At 48.8% G+C, this 23,906-nt stretch overlaps 2 protein-coding genes across 2 annotated transcripts; one reads left to right on the forward strand and one right to left on the reverse strand.

Moving 5' to 3' along the window:
• Positions 1–975: 975 nt before the first annotated feature.
• On the reverse strand, positions 976–1,983 carry LOC103644552 (phosphatidylserine decarboxylase proenzyme 2). Its single transcript, XM_020547110.1, has 5 exons — positions 1,933–1,983; positions 1,753–1,844; positions 1,457–1,612; positions 1,253–1,337; positions 976–1,149 (listed from the first exon to the last, which is right to left on the reverse strand). Exons 1-5 carry the CDS (start codon positions 1,966–1,968, stop codon positions 991–993), a joined length of 528 nt encoding a protein of 175 aa, XP_020402699.1. The 5' UTR covers positions 1,969–1,983; the 3' UTR covers positions 976–990.
• A 5,653-nt stretch (positions 1,984–7,636) lies between these two features.
• Positions 7,637–8,704, forward strand: LOC103633768 (uncharacterized). The gene has a single exon (XM_008655456.3). It carries the CDS (start codon positions 7,684–7,686, stop codon positions 8,458–8,460), a length of 777 nt encoding a protein of 258 aa, XP_008653678.1. The 5' UTR covers positions 7,637–7,683; the 3' UTR covers positions 8,461–8,704.
• Positions 8,705–23,906: the final 15,202 nt, after the last annotated feature.

Below are 23,906 nucleotides of genomic sequence, written 5' to 3' on the forward strand. Positions count from 1 at the left end.
GGGGTTGCGGAGAGATCCGTGCCGTACGTGCTAGGGTCGCGCGGCGGATGGCGGTGCTTGGGTTCCCTAGAGACTGGAGCTGCCAGGGCTTGGGTCTAGGCAGCGGGGTGCCTCTCTGTACTGTGAGTGGTGGTGTGGTTGGTTTGTATCGTGTTTTTTTGTTCAGCTTACCGAGCTCCCCGGTGCTGGGTGCATCGAAATGAGCTAATATTGACTTTACATAGTTGGGACTAAAACGTGAATTATTTAGTTATCATCCTCTCTCGGATCTGATTTGTGCGAACTAGCCAGGGCCAAACTCAGATCTAATTGAAGTTTGTATTCTTGGCGTAGTAGCCACAGCAAGCATAATCTCTTTTTGACCATATTTACATTCCATGTTTTGACTCGGGAGCATAAACTGTGTAATGACTAATGTGATAAGCAGTCAGCCTCGCGGAACGAGATTTTGATATCTCATCTCGTGTCAAGGGTTAAATGCATTGGTTGATGTGAGTTGACCATGAATAAAGGTGTTTAAGGGCTTATTGTACCACTCAATCGGTGGAGGCTATTGGAATCTAATGGTTGAGTCCTACGTCGTCCTTGTTCTTGCCCGCGAAGGCCACCCAGATCCTCCTCGCCTGACCTCTCCCTTCTCATTTTTAGGCCTTGCACTGTATCTGCAGCAAAGAGAAGGATCCGAGGTTCTCCGTATTCACACTAAGAACATGAAGCTACCTGAAGATGTAAGTGTCTGTAATTTATTCTTGATGCATTGTACTTCACACTGATTAGAATATGGTTTCTGTCTTCTCTTCTAGCGTCTCGTGATGTCCATTCTCTGAAATTTCCAAGTTAATTTGGAACTGGAAATCACTCTTATCAATACAGGTATGATTGCTCTAGCATTCTTTAGTATGATTCCATGGTTCCATCCTTAGGAGTGAGGATAATACAGATCGTTTTAGGTGAGTCTATCTATTCGACCTCAGCATATGATTATCTAAATTAAAATGGAAACATAAGACAAGCTAATATTATTTGATCGAACATACCTGTATTTATAAGAGCGAGTCCTACTTTTGATTGGTATAAAGCCCTCATGGACAATACAATTTTTCTGTCAATAACTTCTTCGACTATCCTCTTTGTTCGCCGGTCGAAAACCTTACATCACAGCATTGTTTAATTAAGGGAACAGTACAACTGCCATATCTTGTATCACTCAAAATTTTTAAGTTAATGTACCATATGGAGTAACTGAACACACCAGAATATGTGAAGCTGTAGAGCCAGAGTGCAAACCAACATCATACGTGGAGAAATGTGCCCATTCACTGAGCTTGAACATCCACCTGCACATGACAACCATGTGACTATAGTATAACTTGCTCATACTTTCATGATATTTCATACTAAACAAGAGAAAATGGCAGTAGTCACACTAGAAACATCAACAAATGAAGCATCTTACCCATAAGATGCCTGTTTGTCAGTTAGAAATCCACCAGTCATAATCTGATTACCAGTTCCCTCATCCAAGCAAAGTGTCATATGTATCATATCATTTATGTTATCATATTTTCCAAGATCTTCACCACAGACAGGGCAGTTACTTATAAGTGGTTCTCTGAAAAAAGGGTGCAGCATAATCAATGACACTTCTATATTTAAGGGATAACCAATAATTTGAGTGATACTTCTATATTTAGGAATAACCAATAATTAATTCAGAACATATCAAAATGCAAAGAAGTAGAAAATTCTTACTCTTCTTGTTGAGCAGCCAGTAGGGCTGCCAGTTCATCTATGTCAACTATGCCATCACTATTTGTATCTGCTTGACGGAAAAACTCTTCAATCTAATGTGGGAAAGAAATTAATAAGATGCACTCAACAGAAGGTACCGGAATGGAACACACTCTCCAAGAAAATGGAATACATTCTAACCTTTGCAACTGCTAATTTATTACCAAAAGCTTTCATCAAGTCTGAGAATTCTGATAAGGAAAGAGTTCCATCTTCATCATAATCCTGTTGCAGTGTGAGAAATGTTATGTCTTGCAGGGTAGAACACAAAGAAATAAAGACAATACATGCAAAAAGAAATTGACGAGAACCAGAGTCAAAAGCATGCAGCAACATTATGATCATAGGGCATTAAAGAATATTGTCTTTGAGTCAGGCGCTTGGTAAAAGCAACAGCAACAACAAAATTAGAAGAGGTGCAACGACAGTAAATAAGACATATCTATACTACTCTATTAAGATAGTAGCGTCAGCGTCCACACCCTGGTTGCCCCAGCCTGCCCCGCACCCTCCCACGCGCGCGCATGGAAGCAGCCCGCCAGTCCCGGTCGTGCCCCTCCCCCCACGACCGCAAAGGCACCGTCCCCTGCCGCCCCGCCCCGGATCCCGCCCCCGCCGCGGATCCCACGCTGGCCACGACCGCCAATCTCGGCCAGCCCCACCGTACCCTCGCCTATGTCTCGCCCCGTGATCCTCTCCCCCTCGTCGTCGTCGCCCGCCCTTCCATCCACGCGTCGTGCCCCCATCCACGCTCTGCATCGATCCCCTTCCATCCTCGGCGCCCCGCATCGATCCCCTTCCATCGGCGCATCCGATGAGGATCCACATCTGCCGCGCCCTTTCGTCGTCGGCGCCCCACATCGATCCTCGCGCATCGTCGGTGCCCCCTCCATAGTTGCCGCGACTGCTACAACGCGCCCCCACCAGGAGGAGACTGACGCGGCGACGCCGCGCGCCCCCACATGCCGCCCGCCAAGTTCACCATCCTCGCTCCGCTCGCCCCTACCGCGAACGTCGCTGCCGCCCATCCTCGCTTCCTCCCCGTCCTCAGCGCCTCCCCTGCCCCCGTCATCGGCGCCGCAACCCCCCCCCTCGGCCTCCCCGGCCTCGGCGTGATGCTCGGGAGTCATGACCGAGCGGCTCCAGATCCGCATCCGCACCCTCCACTGCCCCAGATCCCCCGGCGCGATGTGAGGGAACGACAACCGTGCGGCTTCGCACCTGCCACACCCCCCCGATCCACGACCAGAAGAGCTCGAGTTGGCACAGGTGAGTCGTCCTGCTCCTCTCCCCATTCAGGCCTCAACAACATCGGGATGGCCGATGGGGAGGACACCGGCCACGCGAGACCTCAACACCCCATGAAGCAGTCACGCTTCGACTTCACCAAGGTGGATGCCGCATTTCTCCCCACCATCACTGGTCGTTCGTGGGCCTCTCCTCCCCCACACCGTCACTTGCTGTGCCCTCCCCCTCCAACCCTGGTGCTATCTTTTGGATCTGACCATCGGCGCTGGTTATTATCCCCGATAGTTCGGCCCTCTCCTCTCCCTCTCCCTAACCTCCCATCAATCCGGTCCCCTGTTAGGTTTGCACTCATCAGTCTCCTCTCATGTATTAAGCTGTGAAATGAGTCTCCTTAATTGATGAGGAATTTGGTTCTATACTCGATGCCCTATGATGCAATCCCTAATGACTGCATATGTGTTGAGGGTTACTACACACTGAGGGATGTGTGATATATGAGGGAGTTGTGTTTGTGAAAGAGCTGAACTGCACATTTGACAGAAAGAGCTCAACTGCATATGTGGTGTGTGTGCACTGATGGTTGCCCTGACATGTAATTGTGCCCTGATAACTGATTTGCTATGTTCCTTTTGATCAAAAGAGGTGATGTACCTAATTTGCCCTGTGATGCTATAATGAAAATTATTGAGCTAGATACTATACTTGATCACTTGATGAAAATAAATTAGTTGAGGGCCCTTTCCACACTGAAAATTTTCAGCTTTGTATGCAACTGTTAGTTGGAACAATCTTTTCTAGACCTAAAACAGAAAAACCTCACATTAGAATTGCATCTTCGCCAACGAGCTCGTCCCGCCATCCCCTCCTTCCCCTCACTCCTCTCACCCGCCGGCGCCCAAGAGGTCCCGCCGGTCCCACTCACACCACGACGGCTCCGACGGACGCTGATGGGAGGCTCTCATCTATCACCTACCTTTTCCTCGACATGGATCCATAGGTCTGGACTGTAAGAGAGTAAAGTGGACTGGAATTTTACATTCTAGGTGATACAATTTACTTTTATTGGATCTACTAGGAGAATTTCATATAGGACTTGTAAAATGCTTGGCTGTTTGTGTCTTTGTTTCCCTCTTTATGATCTGCTAAAACAATGAGATATTCTGTTCTTGTAGACATTTATGCTAAAATGCCTCTATGTTTCTGACTCTGAACATGTCCCGAGTGCATCACCTTGTCTATTCAGTATAAAGGGACAATGCAGTTCTTACCCTTTCGTTGTGTTACTCAAGTGGAGCATCTTCAAACAAGAACGACCAGATACAGTTCCTCAAATCCTCTAAACAGATTATTCAAATCTGACAAGTTCTATCGCTCGTATGTAATATGGGATTTTTTTATTTCCAAAAGCAGCATGACTGCATCAGAGTGATTTGAGTCTTTTTTCTGTGTAGTCTATAGTTTTTCAACTTTGCTCTTGCTTTTGCGTAAAATCCATTCATACCACTGATGACTTGAATTTAATCACCTAGATCTTTTTCTTCCTTCATGCCATTCTAGGGATGCTTCTAGCTCTGGTACTTTTTTTTATAACAGGAAGTTCAAGGATGTGAATTATCCACCAGCTATGTCTCCCCCAAAACGGTGGGATCATGTGTGGTATGCTCTAACAGGGTATGGTATTGGCTTGGTAGCTGCACTAGATGCTGGGATCTTGTCTTAGTCTCCTCAACAGCCTTACTGTACCTGGTAAGTGTTATCAGATTATACGGTCAGGATTTGGACATTATTGCCATTTTTATGCTAAATTATGCTTCTCTGACTTGGTCATGTGTACGTCATAGCATGGAGCCATGGTATAGTGATAGTGTGACCAGTTGCCCCCCCTTCGAAATCCACTCCTTTCTCATCTATATTTGCTTCAGGTGATGTAGTGTCCATGTCAACTGGGCTAGCCAACATGAGTTTGAAACATAACAGGTAAACCAGAATCCACTTGAATGTGATGTGTGCTTACATAAATTTTGTAGTATTGCCTTCATATATTCTCATTATTTTTTTCATGCATATTCGGGGCTAGAAGTGTCATTCTGATCCTAATCAATCTTATGCATTTTTCAATTCTTGTATTGTACTACTACAAAAGGAGCCCCACGTTTGTACTGCATGTGGTAAACAAAACTATCAACATATTAATTTTGAGCTGTATAAAGCGTCAGTGTGTGACGTTAAGCCCTGGGCAGAGCATGCAGAGGAAGCCTGCTAGGCGGAGGAAGGCAGGGAGTGGTCGTGAGCCAGGAAGAGAAAGGGAACAATGTGTGGGCTCCTCTTTGCTTCCACTGCCGCCATGGCGATTGATGCTGGCAAGAAGCTACTGGCCGAGGGGGTGGATGGGTGGAGTTGGTTCTATTGTGGATGGCACCGGCCATCGAGGAGCGATGTTGCTTGTGCTTTGACTCTGCGACGACACACTGATATGTTTTTTAGAGCCATGGATCGGATTTGTTGGCTTTGAAGGAGGAGATCAAATTATTGACTGATAACCTATCTTTGAATTTGGATGCTAGCTTGCATGATCTTCATCCAGCCTCTTGGTCTATTCTATGCTCCTTTTATTTGGTGATATTATTATTTAACATGTACTTGTATCTAGATTTGCAAAACCTTGTGGGGGTGGCTTGTGTTGAAAACAGATCTCTCTCTTGAATTTCAGGTATTGTGTTGCATGGTATCACATATACTGAATACCAGATGAAAAATTTCAAGTTGCATCCTTGACATACCATTCCCTTGGGCACTAGATTCATCAGAGCAGCTTAGCAGACGGGGCTACTGTTTTGCCAGTCGTAGGCCTATAGTCTTACAATGCCAAGGTAAAGGACTGACATACCACATGATACATAGATGCCAACTAAAAATAACTAGCGCAAATTGGTGAAGCTTGTAACAAGATATCTGTTCTTATTACATGACTTGAGGTTTCCATGCTTTATTTTTCTGAACATGGTTTGATTTGTGTTTGCAAAACATAACAATTACCCATATTAAAAATGGTTGGAGTTTTTGAAAAACAAAATCGTACCTATGTGGTAGAGTAGGAGTAGGCTGCTCCATATTTATTGTTTACTGTTTAAATAGTTGGTTCTCTAGATCAATGCGTTTTGAAAACTCTTGTACTTAACTCCTCTCATAATGCAGGCAGAGTGGTGGTTTGAGATGAGCAAATCCGAAGGCAGCCAGTTAGGAAGGCTGCAGTCCAGTATAGCATCCTAGATTTTGAAGGAGAGGTTGCAGTTTTTTGTTGCCATTTTAGTATGGAACAACCATGGATGTGTTCTATCTGAACCCTTTCTTTTCAGATTCATTCTATAGTTTCTATACATAAAATTGGTCACTATAAATCCCTAGCTGGACTTCAACAACCTGCTTAACCTTCTTTTTAGAGATGTAATATATAAAACCGTAGCAACGCACGGGCACCCAACTAGTTCATATATATGAGCACTTAGGCCCTGTTTGTTTGAGATTATAATCTATATAGATTATATAATCCAATGTAAATAAGCTAGTGAGGAAACAAACAAGCAACTTATCTGATAAGATTATATAATCTAGCACTTGAGATTATGATAATCTTATAAGCTCATCAAAGGGTGCTTATTTCAGCTTATTTTTTATGAAAGACCCACTACCCATGGCAAGTTGATTAAAATTACTTCCAATTGCCATCCACCTATCCATAAGCGTTCTCACCCACCAGACAATTAAAACAATCAAGGGTATTATTGTATTTGTATGCATATGAATAATAAGTCGAATCCAAATAATCTGAGCTAACAAACAGCAGCACCTAGCTTATTTAATCCAGAGCAAATAATCCAGATTATATAATCTAAATTATAATCTAGATTATATAATCTATAAGTTGAAACAAACAAGACCTTAATATATATCTAGCTTTTTTATAACAGGGCATAACCCCTGTTTCATTAGGAAACATGCAACAAAGGTTCATTACAAGGCCACGGACAAAAGCAGCAAAATCCAACCAATAAGCGGCCAGATATAAAGGCTACTTTAGGCGTCCTAAACAAATAACGAGCGCACTCAATAGAGAAAGCAGGCGATAGGGGCCTGACTCCTAAAAATTCGACGATCCACCGGTCTCCAGTCCAAAGCACGTCGCAAAACGTCACTTATCGTCCTTCTTATAAGCATGCTTTCTTGTTCACCATCTTTTTTCCTTCTTTTTCTATCATATAGCCTAGGAGTCCAACCAAAAGCAACCATAGGACATTTATTGTATAGTGAATGTGAGACGTCTATTGACTATTGTTACTTGGGTTACGATCTAGATACGTCTTTTTACGGAGAGACGACTCTACGATTTTTTTTACAAATACTTTGTTAGACAGCTCAAAAGACTCTATATTAAACACTATTTTACATACCCTAATGGTAGGGTGACGTTGGAGCATTATTTGACGTGCGAGGTACGCTGAACATTTCGTCCAGCCTTTGCAGTTCACACCGTGTCTAGACGTGCAGCAGAACAGAAAACTACAAGTGGCAAAAGTGGCTGGGGTAGGTGACAAAAAATATTGACTTGACCTGGAGCGGGGAGAAGTGGCTGCGTACAGTAGACATATGTGCCCTGAATCTTTTCTTCTCTTCTGTGTTCGCTCCCTGGAGGCTTGGACCCCAAACAACAAGATCGTGTCACCGCTTAGCAGACTCGCTAGCTTCAGACAGACCGAAAACCGTCTCTCCGTCGATAGCCGTGCGCTCATGTACCCGCGCGTGAACTCAGACGCGCTGCCGGCCCTGGGCAGCCTTGAGATGGGGCACGCCGCCCACGCTGTTGCGTATCCGCCGCTGCCGCCGGTGGAGGTCATTCCCGTGACCGTGATCCAGCAGCGGCACGGGGAGCGGGCGCTGGACCCGGACAGGAGCAGCTGCGAGGACCATGACCCCAGCGCGCTGGTGGTGGCGGCCACGCTGATCACGACGCTCGCCTTCCTGCTCGGCTCCAGCGTCCCCGGCGGGTACTGGCCGCAGGACACACCGTCGAGGGACGGCGGCAAGCTGTACCGCGCCGGGGACCCCATCATGCGCGACCTGCACCGGCCGAGGTACTGGGTGTTCAGAGTGGCGAGCTGGTTCGGGGTCGCGAGCTCGATGGTGCTCACGCTGAGCCTGCTGCTGAGGATGGCCGCGACCTCGCGCCACGTGCGGTGGTCGTTCGTGGTGGCCTACGCTAGCCTGCTCCTCACCTTCGCGGCGTCGCAGACCAAGACGCACCTGTCGCTGGACATCATCCTCTGCCTCCTCGTTCTCTTTGTCTCCTGGCTCATCACCAGCGTCCGCGAGGAGAACCGCGCGTGCATCATGAAGGTGCTCTGCTGCAGCAGCCGGGACAACTGAGCAAAACATATTTCCAGCACCAGCACCGTTCATTCCTCTGTCTTAACTTTTGCTTGTTCATAGGTGATGCGTTACTTGCTTAATTAACTGGTTTTTTCTCAGCTAGTAGCCACGAGAAAGTCACAAAGATATTTTACGTGCAAGCAGTGTTATGTACTCTATCTGTCCTTGCTATTGCTGTGAGAGAAATTGGCATGGCTATGTAAATCTAAGAAAATAAGAGTTTGTAGATATTATTTGGATCTGTTATTCTTTGATCTAGCACCACGTGGCGTGTTCGTCAAGGTGCTTTTAGGGTGGTTTGGTTGCAGCACAGACATCCTCTGGTGTTCTCTCTCGTCTTTTCAATTTTAAAGGATAACTGGGATCCCATCTCAATTATTGATTCTGAACAAACAACGTTATTTGAGGATCGTCCTATTCCGTTCCGTCTCGTGCTGGAGGAGAATCGACGCTGAGCTGCTTGGCAGGGCCACTGGGCCAGTGCACCGGCCACCGGTGTATCCTGGGGATTTTCCGTCCCGGATGACTCCGCTGGCGCATCCGCACGGCACGGGCAGGCGGCGGGAACCAGCATCAGCAGGCCCAACACGCTGCTGGCCGTGAGTGCCCTCTAGCCACGTGAGTATTTGGGAATATAACGAACAATTATTTCAACTATGCTAACAAATTATTGTGACTTGTGAGGAAAGGATGAAATTGGCGATAGCAGATATGTGAAAAGTATACTCCCTCCGTCCCAATATACTATTGGTTTTAGACCTTTTTTATACATATTCAAATTGATGACAATAAACCTAGACACATACACCAAAGATTGTATGAATCTATTAACACTCATGTCGGGTGCTGTAATCAGGGGTACCCCTAATACTACTAAGCATGACTAAAAAACATCTTCAAAACAGACCGTAAAGACTGGTAAGCACAGATTAAAGTCAAAGCCTCATCTACCAAGGGACGCGATCTCATCTCGCTCGAGCTTGGCCTCGGGCAAGAACAGTAGTCCTGGACGGATTCACGCCTCGCCCGAGGGTCTCCTCAGGCAGCGGGCGCATCCCCGGCTCGCCCGAGGCTAAGCTCGGGCAAACTTTGTCGTATAGCAACCTCGGCCAAATCGCCTTACCGCCGACCGTATCGCATGCACATTTAATGCAGGGATCACCGGACACCTTATCCTAACACGCGCGACTCAGTTGGCAAGGTCGAAATGACCGCAGTCACTTCGCCCCTTTACTAATCGTTCTGACAGGAAAACAACACTATTCATCCCGTTCCGACTACTGTGCCAACCACCATGGTAAGACTAACAACAGTATGTCACGACCTCTCCCGAGTTCAGCCTCGGGCGCAACAGGGAGCTCCGCCTCGCTCGACCCCAGGCCTCGGCTTCGGCCTCGGCCTCGGGAGAAGGTCTCCGCCTCGCCCGACCCCAGGCCTCGGCCTCAACCTCGACCTCGGGAGAAGGTCTCCGCCTCGCCCGACCCCAGGCCTTGGCCTCAGCCTCGGTCTTGGGAGGAGTCACAACCTCGCCCGACCTCAGCCTCGGCCTCAGGAGAAGTCACCGCCTCGCCCGACCTCGGCCTCAGACCGACTGTGCTACAGGGGATACATCATTACCCTACCTCTAGCTAGCCGCCTCAGGCTACGAAGGAACAAGACCGGTGTCACATCTAGATTACTCCGGCAACAGGTAATGATGGTTCCCTGCATGCGTCCATGACGTCGATTGTTCTCAGCTCTCTACGAAGGCAAAGAAATGTCAGCAGGACCCAGGGATGCACTGTCAGCTACGCTTCTACAGGGCTCAAGCACTTCTCCGCTGGCCACGTTAGCACACAGCTACGCCCCCATATGTACAGCTGGATCACCTCCTTGTATCTATAAAAGGAGATGCCCAGGGCCTTCCCACGACACGCTGCGAGGACGACGGAGACGGACTCGCTCAAACATCGAACTCCTCTTCGCAACACTAGACTTCTCAAGAGACCTGGGACCCGTTCTCTCTCTCGCGAAGCTTGTAACCCCTACTATAAGCACCCCGGTGCAAGATAATATAAGCCTCATCCCCCCCTCTTGTGTTTCATCTTGCATCAATCCATCTGGGCAGAGACACGCGGCACAAAATTCACTAGTCGGTTCGGTTGAGGGTCCCCCGGGTCCGAAACACCGACAGTTGGCGCGCCAGGTAGGGGGTTCAGCTGCGTGTTGGCAATACTTTCCCGTTGAGATCTAGATGGACAATCTTCAGCAGCCTCTTCAGCCCGGGACGGTGCTCCGCTTTGGGAGTCTCAAGTTCATGTCCCCCGACGACAGCTACGACATGGTACTCCTCCCCCCGCAGCACGACAACAACGATGGTCGTCGGCTCGCCCGGCGGAGGCAAACTCGACGACGACATCTCCCCGTGGCGGAAGAGGAACACCCGGGTTTGCCCCGCCACCCTCCTCGCCGGAGGAGGAGGAGACGGAGCGACCATGGCCAGATAGGAGGCAGCACCTCGTCGGCTGTCGGACCAGAGCAAGTCGACGACGCCGACACCCCTGCGGGGGACATGTCGGGTGTTATCCTCGCACCTGGGACAACGAAGGGTGTCGCTTCCCAGCAACGTGCCAACCCCAGGCGGACTGATGACACCGACACCCTTGCGAGGGACTTGTCGGGCATTAGTCTCGCACCTGAGATAGCAACACATTCCATCTCTGATGCAACTTTACCGCCGTCCACCAACCAGGAGGTACCTTCAGTTTTCCATCCTGTTCCCTTTAGATTCAGCTTCGACCCACCAAGCGACCCCACTTCGGCAAGCGCTTTCGCAAGGGCATATCCTGACCTTCCGGGGTACCATATGTGGTCAACTTGGGACCTACTGACGGCCGTCTCAACCTTCGGACCCACAGGTTCCGAGGAAGAGGACGACCCCGACTTCAGTTGGGATTTCTCCGGACTCTGTGATCCCAGTGCCATGCGAGACTTCATATCCGCATGTGACCACTGCCTCTCCGGCTGCTCTGACGATGGCCACAGCCTTGACAACGAGGGTAACGACCCAACTCGCGAGTGTTTCCACATCGATCAGGGGAATCATGATGAAGACAACCACCCCGGCATGCCAGGAAACAGCGACACCCTTGTGCCTGCGTCTCGCGTTGAGATCCCGCGGGAGCTAGCTGTGGCCCGGGTCCCTGCGGGGGGTCAGGGCACACAGCTCGAGCAACTCCGCGAGATGCAGGCCAAGCTCAACAAAGAAACAAGGCGACTTGTGCAGCTCCGACAAAACCTCGAGCAAGAGTGGGCAGGCCGAGCACTCGCCGGAGGAGCGCGTCATCGGGCCCGAGACGTCCAGCGCCATATTATTGACGATGCTAGGGCAAGGCTGCCCCCAGCCTTCAACGGAGCCGGCCAGAACCTTGCAACAGCAGCGATGTTACTTCGAACAATGCTGGAGCCATTCACCACCGAGGGGCGACGTATCCATGGCGAACTCAAGGACCTCCTGGAAAATGCCGCGGCCCGACAAGCCGAGAGCTCTGCCTCTCGAAGGCGAGGATGCCCCTCGGAGCATCACGCAGCGTCCTCCCGACACATGCGCGAGGCCTCGGTCCACACCGAGCACATAGGAGACGAGACACCTGCAGCCCGGGATCGCCTCGGCAACGAGCAACACCGCCGCGACCGTCGAGCCTGCCTCGAGGAAAAGGTACGCCAAGGCTACCACCCTAGACGCGAGGGACGCTACGACAGTGAGGAGGATCGGAGCCCCTCGCCCAAACCACCAGGTCCGTGGGTCTTCAGCCGGGCCATACGACGGGCGCCGTTCCCGGCTCGGTTTCAAGCCCCGACCACCATTACCAAGTACTCAGGGGAGACGAGGCCGGAGTTGTGGCTCGCGGATTACCGGTTGGCGTGCCAGTTGGGAGGGACGGACGACGACAACCTCATCATCCACAACCTCCCCCTTTTCCTCTCCGACGCTGCCCGGGCCTGGCTAGAGCATCTGCCTCCTGCGCAGATCTTCGACTGGGACGACCTAGTCAAGGCCTTCGCTGGAAATTTCCAAGGTATGTACGTGCGCCCTAGGAACTCGTGGGATCTCCGGAGCTGCCGCCAGCAGCCAGGGGAATCCCTACGAGAGTACATCCAGCGGTTTTCAAAGTAGTGCACCGAGTTGCCTAACATCACTGACTCGGACGTCATTGGAGCATTCCTCGCCGGCACGACTTGCCGGGACCTGGTAAGCAAACTGGGACGCAAGATGCCCACCAAGGCGAGCGAATTGATGGACATAGCCACCAAGTTCGCCTCTGGTCAGGAGGCGGTTGAAGCCATCTTCCGGAAGGACAAGCAGCCACAGGGAAGGCAGAAGGAAGACGTCCCCGAGGTGTCCGTCTAGCGTGGCACGAGGAAGAAGACCAGGAAGAAGGCGCAAGCAAAATGCAACGCCGTTGACGCGGATCTCGTCGTTGCTGCCGAGCACAGGAATCCTCGAAAGCCTCCTGGAGGGGCCAACGTGTTCGACAAGATGCTCAAGGAGTCGTGCCCCTATCACAGGGGTCCCGTCAAGCACACCCTTGAAGAGTGTGACATGCTCCGGCGTTACTTCAATAAGGATGGACCCTCGGCGGAGGGTGGCAAGGACCAAGGCAACAAAAAGAAAGGAGGCAACAGGGAAAAAGAGTTCCCAGAGATCCACAACTGCTTCATGATCTACGGTGGGCAAGTAGCGAATGCCTCGGCTCGACACCGCAAGTAAGAACGCCGGGAGGCCTGCTCGGTGAAGGTAGCGACGCCAGTCTACCTAGACTGGTCCGACAAACCCATTACCTTCGACCAAGGCGACCACCCCGACTACGTACCGAGCCCAGGAAGGTACCCGCTTGTCATCGACCCTATCATTGGCAACGCTAGGCTCTCCAAGGTCCTCATGGACGGAGGCAGCAGCCTCAACATCATCTACGCCGAGACCCTAGAGCTCTTGGGGGTTGATCGGTCCACGATCCGGGCCGGTGCAGCACCCTTTCACGGGATTGTCCCCGGCAAGCGCGTCCTACCCCTTGGACAACTTGATTTGCCCGTCTGCTTCGGAACTCCCTCCAACTTTCGAAAGGAAACCCTCGCTTTCGAGGTAGTCGGGTTTCGAGGGACCTATCACGCGGTGCTGGGAAGACCGTGCTACGCCAAGTTCATGGCCGTCCCCAACTACACGTACCTCAAGCTCAAGATGTCAGGCCCCAAGGGAACCATCACCGTCGGATCCACATACCGCCACGCTTACGAGTGCGACGTGGAATGTGTGGAGTACGCCAAAGCCATCGCCGAGTCCGAAGCCCTCATCGCCGACCTGGATTGCCTCTCCAAAGAGGCGCCCGACGCGAAGCAGCACGCCAGCAACTTCGAACCAGCCAAGGCGATTAAATCTGTCTCTCTCGACCCCAGCAACGATGCTAGCAAGAAAATTAGGATCGGCTCTGAGCTCGACCCCAAATAGGAAGCAGTGCTCGTCGACTTTCTCCGCACAAACACCGAAATTTTTGCGTGGAGTCCCTCGGACATGCCAGGCATACCGAGGGATGCCGCCGAGCACTCACTGGACATCCGAGCCGGAGCTCGACCCGTGAAACAGCACCTGCGCCGATTTAATGAAGAAAAGCGCAGGGCCATAGGCGAGGAGGTCCATAAACTAATGGCTGCAGGGTTCATCAAAGAGGTATTCCATCCTGAATGGTTAGCTAACCCTGTACTTGTAAAGAAAAAAGGTGGGAAATGGAGGATGTGTGTAGACTACACTAGGTTAAATAAGGCATGTCCCAAGGTTCCCTACCCTCTGCCTCGCATCGATCAAATTGTGGACTCCACCGCTAGGTGCGAAACCCTGTCTTTCCTCGATGCCTATTCAGGCTATCACCAAATCAAGATGAAAGAATCCGACCAGCTCACAACTTCTTTTATCACACCTTTTGGCATGTATTGTTATACTACTATGTCATTTGGCTTGAGGAATGCAGGTGCAACATACCAAAGGTGCATGAACCATGTGTTCGGAGAGCACATCGGCAGAACGGTCGAGGCTTACGTTGATGACATCGTTGTCAAAACAAGGAAAGCCTCCGACCTCCTCTCTGACCTTGAGGTGACATTCAGGTGCCTAAAAGCGAAGAGCGTAAAACTCAATCCCGAGAAGTGTGTCTTCGGAGTCCCCCGAGGCATGCTCCTAGGGTTCATCGTCTATGAACGAGGCATCGAGGCCAACCCGAAGAAAATTGCGGCCATCACCAACATGGGACCCATCAAAGATTTAAAAGGAGTACAAAGGGTCAAGGGATGCCTTGCGGCTCTGAGCCGCTTCATCTCGCGCCTTGGCGAGAAAGGATTGCCCTTGTACCGCCTCTTAAGGAAGGCCGAGCGCTTCACTTGGACTTCCGAGGCCGAAGAAGCCCTCGGAAACCTTAAGACACTCCTCACTAATGCACCCATCTTGGTGCCCCCCACTGCGAGAGAAGCCCTCTTGATCTACGTAGCCGCAACCTCTCAGGTGGTCAGCGCTGCGGTCGTAGTCGAGAGACGAGAAGAAGAGCATGCACTGCTCATCCAGAGGCCAGTCTACTTCATCAACAAGGTGCTATCCGAGACCAAAATCCGCTACCCGCAAATCCAGAAGCTGCTGTACACAGTGATTCTAACACGGCGAAAGCTGCGACACTACTTTGAGTCTCATCCGGTGACTGTGGTGTCATCCTTCTCCCTAGGAGAGATCATCCAGTGCCGAGAGGCCTTGGGTAGGATAGCAAAATGGGTAGTGGAACTCATGGGGGAAACACTTTCATTCGCTCCTCGGAAGGCCATAAAATCCCAAGTCTTAGCAGACTTCCTGGTTGAATGGGTCGACACCCAATTGCCGACAGCCCCAATCCAGACCGAACTCTGGACCATGTACTTCGATGGGTCGCTTATTAAAACTGAAGCAGGTGTCGGCTTGCTCTTCATCTCACCCCTCGGGAAACATGTGCGCTACGTGATACGCCTCCATTTTCCGGCGTCAAACAACGTGGCCGAATACGAGGCCTTGGTTAATGGGTTGCGCATCGCCGTCGAGCTAGGGGTTCGGCGCCTTGACGCTCGTGGCGACTCGCAGCTCGTTATTGACCAAGTCATGAAGAACTCTCACTGCCGCGATCAAAAAATGGAGGCCTACTGTGACGAAGTTCGGCGCTTGGAAGATAAGTTCTATGGGCTGGAACTCAACCATGTTGCTCGACGGTACAACAAGACTGCGGATGAGCTGGCTAAAATAGCCTTGGGACGGACGATGGTTCCCCCGAATGTCTTCTCCAGGGACATATATCAACCATCCGTCAAACTCAACGACGCACCCAAACCTGAGGAGACCTCGACCCAGCCCGAGGTACCCTCATCCACCGAGGGTGAGGCCCTGCGCATCGAGATAGAGCAGAATGGGGTCACACCAAACCTAAACTGGCAGACCCCGTACCTAGAATATCTCCTCCGAGGAGAGCTGCCCCTTGACAAGGCCGAAGCTCAGCGACTGGCTCGGCGCGCCAAGTCGTTCGTTTTACTGGGTGATGAAAAAGAGTTGTACCACCGCAGCTCCTCAGGCATTCTCCAATGATGCATATCCATCGCCCAAGGACAAGAGCTATTATAAGAAATACACTCGGGGGCTTGCGGTCACCATGCAACACCTCGAGCCCTCGTAGGAAACGCTTTCCGACAAGGTTTCTACTGGCCGACCGCAGTGGCCGACGCCACTAGGATTGTACGCTCCTGCCAAGGGTGTCAATTCTACGCGAGACGGACGCACCTGCCCTCTCAGGTCCTACAGACAATACCTATCACTTGGCCATTTGCCGTGTGGGGTCTGGACCTCGTCGGTCCCTTGCAGAAGGCACCCGGGGGCTTCACGCACCTGCTGGTCGCCATCGACAAATTCTCCAAGTGGATCGAAGTCCGACCCTTAACCAGCATCAGGTCCGAACAGGCGGTGGCGTTCTTTACAAATATCATCCACCGCTTTGGGATCCCAAACTCCATCATCACCGACAATGGCACGCAATTCACTGGGAAAAAGTTCCTAGACTTCTGCGAAGGCCACCACATCCGTGTGGACTGTGTAACACCACTGGTGTTACTGCAACTAAAACTTGAGCATGGCATCATAAACATTGGCATTGCATATGTTTGACACACCTAGAGTGCATTCACTAGGTAAAAATTTCAAACAAGTTGTATTGTTATAGCATTTTGCAAATAGAACCCTGGATAGGGAACTTAACCCTAAATAGGGATTAAAGGGGTAAAACCTAGACCAAGTTGAGAAAACCTAAAAGATTTAGGGAAATAGTCATGAAATATTCCCAAAAATAAACTTGAATCACATTTATACCCCTGGGATATCCAAAAACCCCATTTGAACCCTAGAAAACCCTAAGTCCAAACCCTAGGGGCCTATGTGCAAAAATTGTGCATATTTGGATTAAAGTGTAAAAACTACTATGTTAAAGCATATAAAGTCACATGGTTCACATTTGGGAAGGTTTACAAGCCAAATCCTAAGTTTTGGATTCATTTGCAAAAAGGACCCTAATTGAGATTTCACTCCAAGTCTGAATTTTAGATTTGTGAGCTCAACTTTGGAGCCTTGTAACTTTCAAGCTCTAGGGTTTTTGCCCTAGGTCACCACATCAAGTTTGTAGCTCAATCATAGGAGAACAACTTTGCTTAAGAGTGTGAGCTCAGTTGTTAAGAAAAACCTAGAGATAATTAAGCCTAAAGTTGGGCTGTCAGGCTACTTAAAGTCTGAAATTAGACTGACAGTAAACTGACATCAACTTCAAGCCCAATTTTAAGTATGATCTATTAGCTTTTTGAGGCAACACCATATAGCAATATTGTAGATGGTATATTGATTTGCAATTTTGCTGCAGAGCTTGAGTTGAGTTGTCATTAGAAATTAAGAGAAAATTTAGCTCCAAGTTTGGCTGTCAGATGGACTGAATGGCGATCCCATGGTACAGTGTCTGCACCGGATCAGATCGCCAGCGCGGGGCTCTCACCGCCGACAACTGATCTTCACCATGATTCACGCCACCGCCGTTGTGATTCACGTCGCCGGTGACCAGATAAGGCCATCGGTAAAGGCCATGCGCTGGACGCCACTCCGGTGACCCCCCCACCGTACTTCCCCTCTGCCTTGCGGCTTGAGCCGATAAGCTCGCCGGTGAACCGCCGTCGCTCGGTCTTGCGCCACGTATTCGAACACCTCCATCGTGTCACCGTGCCTCTTTACAACCGTTAAATCAACGCCGGTGAGCTCGCCACGACTGAGGACACGAAACCACTGCACCAGTGCCCTTCCTCCGACCGCCGCGCATTATCATCCGAATTCCCGACCACTGCCGTTGAGCCCTATAAATTGAAGCCCCCACCAGCCCCGCAGGGTCATCACTCACCCAGCCACCGCGAATCGCTAGCAACCGTTCGCCAGAGCTCATGAATTTTGAATTCGCCCCAAATCAATTCTCCGCCATCGTGTAAGCACCTCACCGTGGCTAGCCATCCACAGGTCAGTCCCTGTCCCCTGCTTCCTCGTTTGAGCACTCTCATAGCTCTGTGATGCTTGTCGAACCACCAATTTGGACTGCGGGCTCACCAATCGCCGGGAACACACTTCCCTGTCCGCATGGTTCTCGATCGCCGTGGCCAGGGCTAATTAGTTAGTCATTGATGAAATTGGGTTGGGGGAATGGATCGGGGAGGGTTCAATTGGGTGTTAGTCGCTCGGAGACCCTAGTCATTGCCCCATTCGGCCGGTACAGGTGCTCGCCGGAGTTCGGTTGCGCGCGACGCCGTCGGGGACCTCACATCGCGAAGGATTAGAACATGGAGGGCTTTTCTACAAACAGTTAGTGACTCAGCGTAATAGTGAAAGAACCTATCTCCAGTTAGCCAAGAACCCGAGACCTTTTCTGTAAAGTCGCCAGCGCACGCACGGGCGCGCTTTCCCCTCTGGATTAGGCCGCTTGGGCTGAAACCAGCCCAACACTATTCAATCTTTTCTTTTTCTTTTTCAATAGAGCTTTGAAAATCTATTATAAATTGTAGAAAAATACTAAAATTGTCAAACCAATTTTCCTAGACTTCTTATTTTCCATAGTATTTAATAAAAATAGTTTCATGATTTTTAGGTTAAATAAGGAATTTTAAGGCATTTAAACTAGCTTAAACTATTAGTTCTGGATTTTTAGGAGATAAATGGTAATTCCAAAAATGTCCAAACTTTTTATATAAGTTCTATACATTATTTAGAAGCCTTGGGTAGAATTTGGTTTGATTTGGACTTTGTTTGATAACCAGAACCCAAAACCCCCACCCCTGCCTTGTGAACTCCTTTACTGACTCCGGAAACCCTAAGTTCTCGGAGTTCCATGAAGAAAAATTGTATTCAAGACCTTAGATAATAAATTCTTATTATCTTTGCACTCTCATGAGCATTACATGGCATTCATTCTTATATACATATATGTATGGTTATGTTTAGAAAACGAAGAAGAGATCGAAGTGACCGAAGAGAAGACACCACCACCTTTGGAATCTCAAGCAGGGACTTGTCTCTACTTTGACATCTACGGGCCTGAGCCTGACTCACCTACTAACAAAGGCAAGCCCCGGTGCATTTGCCACCTTCCTTGAAGTTTTTAAAATCTTTCTCACCTGCTTGTTGCATTAAGTAATAGGAGTTGGTTGATAAACAATTCCTGCACTATCTTCCTTGATCTTTGATTACCTTCCTTGAAACCCTGTTTTACAAAAGGTTTTTACTATGCTTAGTATTGGTCTAGCAAAACAAAAGGTTTTGTTTTACAAAAAGATGTTTGGCAAAGTGGGTGGGATATTTTTGAAAATAAAACTTGATGGTGAATCCATCACGGCCGTGATGGATTCAACATCGGAAAAGATGTACCTCTGCCAGGTACCAAGTTTTTGGGTTTAAATGATTAAGCTAGGACCGGGCGGGTGACTTGCACGAGAAGAGAGTCTCGGTGTAGTGTCTCCGTCTGAGTCAATTAAGGATCGTCTCGATGTAGGCCTGCTGACCGAGGACCCTTTAACTTGTCACATGCCTCGTCATGGGTAAGCCTTGCCTCGGGCAGACTAAGGCCAGAATAAGATAACACGAAATGGGCGTGGAGAGGTGGCGAGAGTAGCGTGTACCCTCCGTAGCAAGAGGCTAGACGGTGGTGTATCTGTGCTCTCGGTTTGCGTGAACCTGATCTGGCCTTAAGAACCCTGGTGGCAGGTTGACATATGCAAGGGTTAAGTGCTACATATGTCGTGTGATTGGAGATCCTCAGCTGAGTATAATCGATTCGGATCGCCGTACCTTCGCGGTTATGAAGACTTGGTCACTGACTTACACGTAGCAATCCAGTGAAGATGAGGAGTGGATAAGAAATTGGCTAGTGCTTGAACTAGGTTAGCAAGAACTCTAGATATAGGTAAGTTTACCTAACTTGACAATAAAACTGGATTTTTAAGGATCCACTTTTAGTAAGCATTTTTGCAAACAAAGTCTTTGATCTTGAGATACCTTACCTTGACTCCCTTATAACCAGCATACCCTTGAGAGTCTTTTCTTTAGTCGGGTAAGACTTGCTGAGTAATTCCGTACTCAGGGTTTATTCCCTCGTTGTTTTTAGGTGAGGAAGCAGCAAATTTTTGTTGCTTTTGTACCAAGGTGGTTCCAAATGAAGAAAAACAAGAGTGAAGCTGCGGGAGGACATGGTCCTCCATAAGAAACTTTTATGTAAGAACTATCAGGAGGAGTTTTTGCCTCCCTTGGTATTGTAATAATACTACTCAACACTCGTTTTATTACTCTGGTCTGTAATAAGCAACTTGATCTTACTTTCTAAATAAATGTAAGGTTATGTAATCGCTTCCGCATTTCTTTATCTCCGATGTTCTGTAATGTCTGCAAGACGGGTGAAACGTTCCTAGAAAGGTAAGAGAAAAGATACCGAACTTGTCAAGTGGTTCAGGAACATCTACAGGGTTGTCTGATGTCTGTTGGATAAGGACAACTGTAGGTGGGCCTAATGACTTGGAAGGTTCCGTCACAGCTGGTATCGGAGCGAAGCCCTTCTCTACAGATATTATGAGGCATCTTCAAAAGGATTTTCTAAAAACTTACCTAGAAAGATTTCTTCCATTCTTACCCCTTATATCTGAAGAATCTATATGAAAGACCAGATAGGAGGAGTGCAATGTATAGGAGGTATGAATCAACTAAGGTTAGTTCTGTAATTACACATGCATCATGCTAAGAATTATACTAATAAAATTTTCCCCCTAGAGAAATGTCGCCGCGCACGAGGAAGACCGCGCGCAAGTCAACTGGCCCAATTGGAGTACCTCGTAATCAACTTGCCCCACGGGATGAGGATAGTAGTAGCAGAAGCAACGATCCGATTGGGGATCTTGAAGCCCGAGTGAATCAGCTTCAAATGGAACTGCAACGCAGGACCAACTTATGGGTCGCGGATGGCGACAGAATAAATGAATTAAGAAGTTACATCCGCCGCCTGCAAGATCAGCTTGCTGATCGAGATTTAGCGCTCGATTGGGCGGTACAGTCTCGTTCAGTGGCTTGGGCAAAGGAAGCAAAGGCTCGAGCTCGAGTCGAAGAACTTAGCTCTGCCATTGACAACCTGCAGGCGTATTGCAATACCCTACATGAGGAAGTCCATGTACTGTATTCGCAACTACACCCTAGTGCACCTACGGATCCCGTCGGGTCGGAAGCTGGACCCTCTTACGTTGCGGGAGAAGTACTTGGTGGTGAGCTAGACCTTTTTAAGCCTCCTCCTTCTATGAGGCTGGTCGATGAATGGTCTCCCACACCTGACGATGAGGCTGCCAGGAGCAACCAAAAGCAGGAGTAGTGGTGCAGTAGCAGGAATAGAAGTAGTGTATTGTAGGTTGTACTATTGTATAATAGGTAGTGCTATTGTATAATGAGTATTGTATTCCTATTGTATAATCGAGTCTGTATCATTACTCTTGTTAGTAATGTAAATTGGATGGTTTTGTCTTTGGCATATTATATTTGCTTCCAAATGTTTGTTGCCACAGATGCCGTCCAAGACCCGATCACATGATGCAGCTGGAACCTCCAATGGGAGGGAGTCTACCCCAAATCCACCTCCTGTCCCTCCCACACTTGCTGAGGCGATTGCCGCCTTAGTAAATGCGACTGCGGATAATACCCGTTTTCTGAGAGAGATGGCGGGTCAGCAGTTTCAGCAACAAGGCGGGCGGGGTTATCAACAGGGCCCCCACGAAACTTCTTACTTGGACTTCTCAGAGACACGTCCACCCCTGTTTGTTAAAGCCGAAGACCCGTTAGAAGCCGACGAATGGATTCGGGTTATCGAGCAAAAATTCGGACTTCTGCGCTGTTCTGAAACCCAGAAGCCTTTATTCGCAGCCGAGCAACTGCGCGGCCCTGCCAGCACTTGGTGGGGAAATTTCGTGGCCGTTCAACCGGCCAATCATCAGGTAACATGGGAAAATTCAAGGTGGCCTTCCGCGAACACTATATCCCAGAGGGTGTTCTTCACATGAAGCAAGAAGAATTTATGAAGCTGAAGCAAGGAGGGGATACTGTTAATCAGTATCTCAATAAGTTCAATCATCTATCGCAGTATGCAATCGATCAAGTGAACACTGATCTGAAAAAGAAGAATTGTTTTATGAGAGGTTTAAATGATCGACTGCAAAGAAAGATGGCGACCTGCATAGATCTTACTTATGGAAGAGCTGTCAGTACATCATTGGCGGTAGAAGCGAAGTATGCAGGTGTCGGAAAATCCAAGGGATTTGGAGGTGATAGGCCTAGTCAGGGCCCGGTAAAAAGGCAACGGTTTGTTCTACGGCCTTCCAACCAGAATCGCTCTCGTGCACCCTCCTTCCCTTTTAAGCAGCCAATAATTATTCGTCCCAATAATGCCCCCATTGCCCCAAGTCAGCCGGGTGCCCCAGGCACTCGATTCCCTGCTCTGCCCAGTTCATCGACTGGATGTTTTAATTGTGGCAAATCTGGGCATTTCATCAAGGATTGCCCTTATCCAAAGCAAAACCAGTCAAATAATCAGCAAGGATCTGGGAATTCATCTCAAGTTAAGGGAAATACTTTGGGAAAAAACACCAAGAAGACATGACGCATATATTATACACAAGTGGCCACTACACTGGACGGGGAGCCGGTAATGATGGGTACGTTCCTTGTGGCCAATCATCCCGCAGTTATTCTCTTTGATTCTGGTGCTTCACATACATTTATCAGCAAGAAATTTGTGGAGCAACATTGCATTTCATGCCATGAATCAAAAGAAGGGTTTAAAATTCACTCACCTGGGGGACAAATCTTTACTAGAGAAGTGGCCTATCAAGTGCCCATAACATTGGCCAGACGGGACTTTCCTACTAGTATGATCGTTCTGAAAGGCCAGGACATAGATGTCATTTTGGGTATGAATTGGTTGGCCAAGCATAAAGCAACCCTCAACACTGATCAAAGAAATATCAGGTTGAGTCATAATCAAGAGGAAATTCTTTTGCCTATCCCCATTCCAACCAAAGCTACTGGCAGAGTTTATGAAGTCATTATATCAGAAATCAAGGATATTCCGGTAGTATGCGAGTTTCCCGATGTCTTTCTAGAGGATTTGCCTGGATTGCCACCTGAAAGGGATGTAGAATTTGTAATTGAGTTGAAGCCCGGTACGACTCCCATTTCTCGAAGATCGTACCGTATGCCTCCAAATGAGTTGGCAGAATTGAAGATTCAATTACAAGATCTACTTGAGAAAGGATTCATCCGGCCAAGCTCATCACCATGGGGTTGTCCAGCCATATTCGTCAAAAAGAAGGATCAAACTTTACGGATGTGTGTGGATTATCGACCCCTGAATGAGGTCACTATCAAGAACAAGTACCCTCTTCCGAGGATTGACATTTTATTTGATCAACTGACCGGAGCGAGGGTATTCTCCAAGATTGATCTCAGATCGGGCTATCATCAGATCCGTATTCGGCCCGAGGATATACCAAAGACCGCGTTCACTACGCGGTATGGGTTATTTGAATACCTGGTAATGTCTTTCGGATTGACCAACGCTCCTGCCCACTTTATGTATTTGATGAACTCGGTATTCATGCCCGAATTGGACAAGTTTGTGGTGGTCTTCATTGACGATATTTTAATATATTCCAAAAATGAAGAGGAGCATGCTCAACATTTACGGATCGTGTTAACGCGCCTGAGAGAACATCAGTTGTATGCCAAGTTCAGTAAATGCGCGTTTTGGCTGGAGGAAATTCAGTTTTTGGGACATGTTTTATCTACCAGGGGGATTGCGGTAGATCCC

The sequence above is a fragment of the Zea mays genome, chromosome 1, assembly GCF_902167145.1.
Source record: "Zea mays cultivar B73 chromosome 1, Zm-B73-REFERENCE-NAM-5.0, whole genome shotgun sequence".
Classification (NCBI taxonomy): Eukaryota; Viridiplantae; Streptophyta; class Magnoliopsida; order Poales; family Poaceae; genus Zea; species Zea mays.